A 6997-nucleotide genomic window follows, 5' to 3' on the forward strand; every position below is an offset into this window, starting at 1 on the left:
ATGGATGCATTATTATGGGGATTGGAATAGGGAGACATGGGTTTACCCAAATTGATGGATTTTTGGATTGGTAATGGCATTAACCTTAACCCACATTTATAACTTTAGTTTTTGAATATAGAATTTGTTCAATTTAACTTACCTTTGGAACTTTGCATTGCAATAATGGATAAAAGGATAATGAAAATGATTTTGGAATGCCCTTGATGGCAATGGTTTGGATTTTAAACTTTGCATTGCATTAATGGATAAAAAGATAATGAAAATGGTTTTGGAATGCCCTTGATGGCGACGGTTTGGATTTTAAATGGGACTCAGTCAAATGGTTATATGGATTGGTTTGGCTAATTGAATTAGCTTGCAAGCGTATTGGTAAGACGATACCAAGTTATTAAATGCCTTAATAAATGGCTCCTTTGTTAATGGTTAGGTTTATGTGCAAACTATTTTAATTTGGACTTAAAGGAAATTGTGTAGCTCACCGTGAAGGTATAGTCCTGGAGGGACCAACACTGGAAACCACAGTTGGCAATGTGGGGTCTATGTGACCGTATGCTTAGTGCACACAATGTACATTTTGGATGGTTATTGCCTTGGTGTCTTTAGCCTTCCTTCGGTTTCCTCGATTCGTGCAACTAGACCCTAATTCGGGTCATGACATACTGTTACATCACTCTACTATTCATTAGTCTGTTATTACTTTAGCAGTAGGTTACTATCACTGTAGCAAATTCCAATTATTAGTTAGATAGTTAGAGGTAGTTGTTGGGGGCTACTTTGTCTATAAATACTATCAATTGAACTTTCTACATCTCTCCTTAAATCTCTCTTCTTCTCTAATTAGCCGAGTTCTCGGAATTTCAATCTCTTATCAGCCATAGTTGTTCATCGAGCTTAGCTCCTTCAGCTGCAATTTCCATCTACACACATCAACAACTTTCATGCATTCTAAAAATTACACAAATACACGACTTATGTTTTTAATATTACAAAAAATCTCAACTCCCTAAATATATTACAAAAATTCTAACATATACACAGAATGCTATGTATATGTCGGCTATGTTATGTATTAATAGGGAGAGAGAGTAAAGCAATTAAAAAAGTGGCAGAGAGTGTAATACTATTTTCCCCTTTCAGAATAAATCAGATATATGACTCCTCTATAAAACGTGAAACAAAGGGTGAGAGTTGTACCCTAATTTTCATCTTGTACAAAATATAGCTCCTAGAGAAGCCAACTTATTTACATGAATAGAAGACATATTTTTGCCTTCAGCTGTCCCTGCACAAAAAGTAGTCTCAAAAATTGGTATACTGACCAAAAAATTTTCCTTACTGCAGCTGTATACACTTATCTGTTTCCAATCCACAGTAAAACCCTCCATGTGTTGAATCCCGTTTCAGGTCCAAGTATAAAGTAGTTTCTCACTCTGTTCGAATCAAGCATTCATTAGGCAATCCAAATTCCTTTTTCTGCAGAAGTTCTCGTCTCCAAGGGTCATTATGCAACTTGTAATGCAACACCTAAGTAAATAAGGGGAAAACCGTTTAATAGCATTCCCAAACAAAAGACACGTGCTTGAATCTAACATAATTCTTTTGAATCAAAGATATAATGTGAGAATGGTCAAAGATACAAGGAAAAAAATCAATAGCATCCCTCAGTTAAAAAGGCCCACTGGGATATAAAAAGATGTTAGGGCTTGCGGGAAGGATAATAATGGTGATTTGAATATATCAAGTTAAATTAAGACAGTATGCTCCCTCAGCCTCAATATTTTCTTTCTATTTTTTTGGCAGTACTCTTAACTTCAGTAATACTTCCAAATGTTTCTTCTTTGCTGAATTACTTTCAGATCATATGCTATATCTCTGCTTCACATCCAACAGATTAAAGTGAAGGAATTAACACTTATGCTCCTTGTAAAATTACAAGCTGGAGCTGCATGAACTCTCAGCATTATTTTCTGAACAAAATCAAATCTAATTATGCAATGAATCAGATATTAGGACATTAAGATTCAAAATTTTATTATTATAACACATCTAAAGACACAAAAGCATTAGAGGAAGCATGACATATACCTGTATGAATGTGGCAAGGACATCATCTTCCATGAGCTGCGAGAACTTTAGACCCCAGTCCTCAACACTCCCACGTACTGCCTTTTGCCTCTCAGCTTCAAGAACAACTGAATCGCGATATAAAAATCTCTGCCAGATTTTCTTCACATTCCCCAGTTTAAATTCGATTTCTGTCTCGTTAAAACTCTACAAGAAGTAAATTTGCTATTTAGCAATTCTAGCTAAAAAGGAATGAAGCAAAGATTACTATATTGAACTGAAGACAACATAGAGTTACCCGAAGAATGTTTAATAGATTGGGTACGTCATCTTCACGTATCCTAACGGCAAAACTTTCATAGTTGAGAAAATTCTCATATGGCAGGTATATCCCATCCTGAACATAGGGAAATGGAAGTCAAAGACACAAGCCATAAGAGTAAGAATACAAAAGCATAGATTGAAAAAGATTCTAATGAATTAGAAATATGTTCAGCAAATTTTGAAATTTTTGTTTAATCAGAAAAACAAATCATTCTTAAAGGGCACAAAAATATGCAAGTGCTTCAAAAGGCCATAAGTCATAAGCAGCCCATGGAAGATTCACATGAAAGTATATATTTGTCACAATCATCTAAAAAGCATGACATAATAAAGTACCTGAATCACCACAGGAATGCATCCTTGCAAAATACTATCTTCCATTCGTCCACTCCAACCATCCCCAGGCATAACCCCACAAAAGACAGAACTTGCCAATTCCTCATGATAGTTCACAGCACGTAGTGGTGTCACTATCACATCTTCTGCATACTGCTTGCCAAGCTTACCTTCCTTGTTAGGGGTTGATCCAAATTCTTCAGCCACATTTTGCCTTATGCCCATACTATACCTGCAGATTTCACCACCAGCCTAATTAATAACTTTGTTAAACAAACTACTTGCTAAGGATGATCTGTAAACTGACAGTCCAAATGACCAGCATGCTCTTTTCTACCAATAATGGCTAATACATGAGCTGTCAAAGACCCAGAGGTTAGTGTCTCGACCATAGTGTGCTTCACGTCTTGCAGTAGAAATCCAAATCTTAGTAGCTTTCAGATCACTTACGTAGCTTCTGGTCTTCCATTTTCATAAGCCGGTCCAAGATTTCCATTAAAATAGAAGAATGTTTTCCGCTTCTCACGAGGTCTGCACATATTTCTCCAACGCATTTGGTCTTGGTCAATATAAAATAAAATCTGAACTAGTGCTGCATTTCAAAATAACTATAGCTTGATAGAGACATATTTCATGGATGACAACTGAAAGAGAAAACTACCTGGACCAATGTTTAGCATTTAGGGAACCTTCATCTGGTTGTTTCCAAGCAGGAAGTACGAGATCTTTATCTGGGTCAAAACAGGGGTGGTTACCTCTTCTATCCGAGGAAATTGGATCCCAATTATCACCCCAATATGCTGTTGTTGAATGGTTATGCTTTGAGTTTGTATTACCCCAATGGACCAACATAATGCTGTTCCATATCTCTTTAGGAGCATAGCAAGCACCCTCATCCCATGAGAAGAACTGCCTCAACAGAAAAAAAAAAAAATGAGACCAGTGACATCAATATCATAAAAGTACTACAGTTTCTTTTCATGTACACTGCTTATTGTCTCTCTATGGAAGTTTAACCATCACTAATTACTGTTCTCTACATATAAATATGTGGACATCGTTATAGAGATCATACCCAGATGTGATCCTTTCCAGATGAGCGGTTCCAATAAGGATACTGTGTGATAATATGATCGTAAGCCTTTCTATAGAATTCAAGCGTCAGAGAACTTCTCAACCCCCCATGGACGTGTTCCTGAAATTGATCACAGGAAAGGTGTAACCTAAATACATGTTCAAGCCATTGTATAGGCAATTCTATTGTGATAAGAAACACAGGAAAGGTGTAACCTGAATACATGTTTAAGCCATTATATAGGCAATTCTATTGTGGTAAGAAACACAGAAGTAGTTTCATGAAATGTATGGTAATAGGATCCAGAAATAACAGCATTCTAAGATTCTATAAATGTATACGGATATATAAGTTAAAAGACAAGATCTTGCAAATTATTGAAAAGTATCCAAGATTGAGAGCTAGATCTATTCCCTAAAGTAGAAGTAGACGCATTGGTATATGTTAAAGAAATGCACCTTGGGCGTAACTCAACCGTAAAAGCTAGCTCATGAGGAGATGGTTGTTCAAGACCATATAAGGAGTCCATCTGCCCTACAGTCCACCGATGTAGGACAACAACCTGCACGCCCACGACTGAACATCTGAAGTGTGGACAATAAAAGATAGGGCCCCAACATCGGATGAAACAATGAATTGGCTGAGCTTTGCTCTTATACTAGAGTTGTCAATAAGGGTCGACCCAGCCCATCCTGGCTAGTTCACACGCACTTTGAAATTTGACGGGCCAAGACAGGCTGGCCCATCAAAGTGACGGGCTAGAAAATAGCAAGCCCAACCACTTTTTACAGGCAAGTTCACTTTTTAAAAAAAATATTGCTTTATAATTTTTAATTTAAGTTTAGATTTTAAAATGTTAATAACATAAATATTTACAAGACCATATTACATTCTTTTACTACTTGGTAATCAAGTCTCATATTCACCAAGAAAATATAATTCGAATAATCTACGAAACTGAATAACATTTGAAATGATATCATTCAAAACAAATAAAGATATTAATAAGCAAATTAAAACCGTTAATGAGTAACAATATGACTAGCTAAATAGAAATGTTAGCCTAAATTTGGTCCTAGTGATGGGTTAAACTTTAGCTATGGAGAATGAGATTGCAATGACTAAAGGTCTGCACTATAAACGAGAAAACGGCAATCATTGTCGAGAGTGAAAGAGACTAAATCCTAAATAGTAAATAGTGATTACTTAAAAAAATTAGGATTTTGTATTTTGATTATTTACCTATTTTATAGGCATAATTAAAATTTATGTATTTATGATGGTTTAAGTAGACTTCAAGTTTGTACTCCTCTTGTTATTTTTAGTACTTTATTTTATATTATAATAAAAACTACATGGCATAAGAAACTTAAGCCTTTGAGTATATCCCATGACAACACTTTAAAAAATTATCTCGCAGAACAACTGTAGCAATATTTTCTCCCTAATATATTTGAAAGAGTCAAACTCCCTACTGTCATTTTAAACCCAACACCAGCCACCCCTTTCTGCCATTTTTACTCCCTCCACCGTCTTCATCATCTCCCACCATAACAACACGGCAGATAAGAGAGCGGCAATATTCTGCCATGAACACCACCGTTGTCCTCCCTCTTCCTTTTCCCTCTGTTCTTCCTTCTGATCCTCTTTTCTTCCCTTATCCTTTCCCCTCTCTTCTTCCTTCTGATTAAGTATTGTTGCAGCGTTGGTGGTGGAAATGAAGAAATCACCATTACCAACTCAAAGTAATTGTGGACGTCAGAAGCACGTGATTGGGAAGGAAGCTTTAGTCCAACTTTTGAAATGGCACTTTGGACATTCTGATTTCAAGGGAAAGCGATTGGGAGCTATTGAAGTTGGAGTTAATTTTTTGGTGGGTTCTTTCTTTTTCTAATTCAAATACTAACACAAATTAGCATTTGTATTTTGTATACCGGCGAATTCAAGTATCGTTAACTGTGTCATTTGTACTTTTTAAAAATTGCTTTATATTTGTATTTGCTTTTGTAGTTGCGGTTGACTGAATCATTTGTTTTTACGAAAACTATTTATTTGTAGTTGACTATATCATTTGTATTTTTATAGGTTATTGACTGCATCATTTGTATTTTCATTGTTTCATTTATCTTGTATTTGTTTTTGTATTTGTAGTTGACTATATCATTTGTACTTTCGTTGTTTCATTTCTTTTGGATTTGTATTTGTAGTTAACCTCACTTGTGGGATTTTACTGGGTATGTTGGTGGTGTTGTATTTGTAGTTATTGTATTTGTAGCTGACAACATCATTTGTATTTTTAAATAATTGAAAAGGAGCTTTTCATTCTCTTCCTAAGAATACTTATAATTGTATTCATTGATACAAATTGTATTAATTGATACCAATTAAACCATACAAATAGAAATGACACATTTGTATCAAACAATACATGTTTATACAACTTGAACCATACAGATACAAATGAAGCTTTTTTATGTACAAACACAAACGATAAATTTGACATACAAATACAAAAGATACATTTGTATCAAATGATACATTGCATATTTGTATATGATAGACTAAGCAAAATACAAATAATGTATATACTTGTTTGCATACAAATACAAATGATAAATTGTACATATCCACAGCTAAACCATCCAAATACAAATTATAAATTTATATAAAATGTACTTTTGATACAAAAAAAATATAAAATACAAATAAAAAAGAAAAAAACGAGAAACAGAAAGAGGCGAAAATATAAAATACAATGGGGGAGAGATGTGAAAATATAAAATATAAAATACAAAAAAAATAAGAAAGAGAGGTGAAAATATAAAATGCACAGAGGGATAGAGAAGTGAAAATATAAAATACAAAAAGAAAAAGAAAAAAAAAATGAGAAAGAGTGAAAGAGAGAAAATAAGCGAGAGAGGTGAGTTGCCATTGGATGTAATTAGCAAAGTATTGCTAAGGAAGGCTTAATTACGAGCTTATGTTTTCTATTTAAGAAATTTCCTCTTTTATATTTGATTATTTTTTGTTTGGCCCATGGGCGCCTAACCCACATTGCTCAAGCCCCACGAGCCAACGGACTTACCCGGGTCGGGCTAAAAAACCATGTTCTTAAATGGCTACAAAAATCTTAGCCCAACCCTATCAAATTACAGGTCGGGCTGGGTCATCCCAACGGGTCTGACCCATATTAAC

At 34.8% G+C, this 6997-nt stretch overlaps 1 protein-coding gene across 5 annotated transcripts in view; it reads right to left on the minus strand.

Annotated features, from left to right (window-relative positions):
* Window positions 1-575: 575 nt before the first annotated feature.
* Window positions 576-6997, minus strand: part of LOC107854164 — a 27199-nt gene continuing 20777 nt past the window's right edge. For 2 of the 5 annotated variants that reach the window (XM_016699157.2, XM_047408269.1), the window contains 7 exons: window positions 3803-3922; window positions 3389-3636; window positions 3178-3258; window positions 2728-2959; window positions 2366-2464; window positions 2089-2274; window positions 1112-1527 (listed from right to left, as the gene is read on the minus strand). In XM_016699157.2, the coding sequence (XP_016554643.1) occupies window positions 1429-1527; window positions 2089-2274; window positions 2366-2464; window positions 2728-2959; window positions 3178-3258; window positions 3389-3636; window positions 3803-3922 (1065 nt within the window). In that variant the 3' untranslated portion in view covers window positions 1112-1428. Of the gene's footprint in view, window positions 921-1111; window positions 1528-2088; window positions 2275-2365; window positions 2465-2727; window positions 2960-3177; window positions 3259-3388; window positions 3637-3802; window positions 3923-6997 lie in introns of those variants that run through there. The other 3 variants (XR_007053004.1, XR_001669959.2, XM_016699158.2) reach the window with 3 other exon arrangements.

The sequence above is a fragment of the Capsicum annuum genome, chromosome 3 (genome assembly GCF_002878395.1).
Source record: "Capsicum annuum cultivar UCD-10X-F1 chromosome 3, UCD10Xv1.1, whole genome shotgun sequence".
Taxonomy (NCBI): Eukaryota; Viridiplantae; Streptophyta; class Magnoliopsida; order Solanales; family Solanaceae; genus Capsicum; species Capsicum annuum.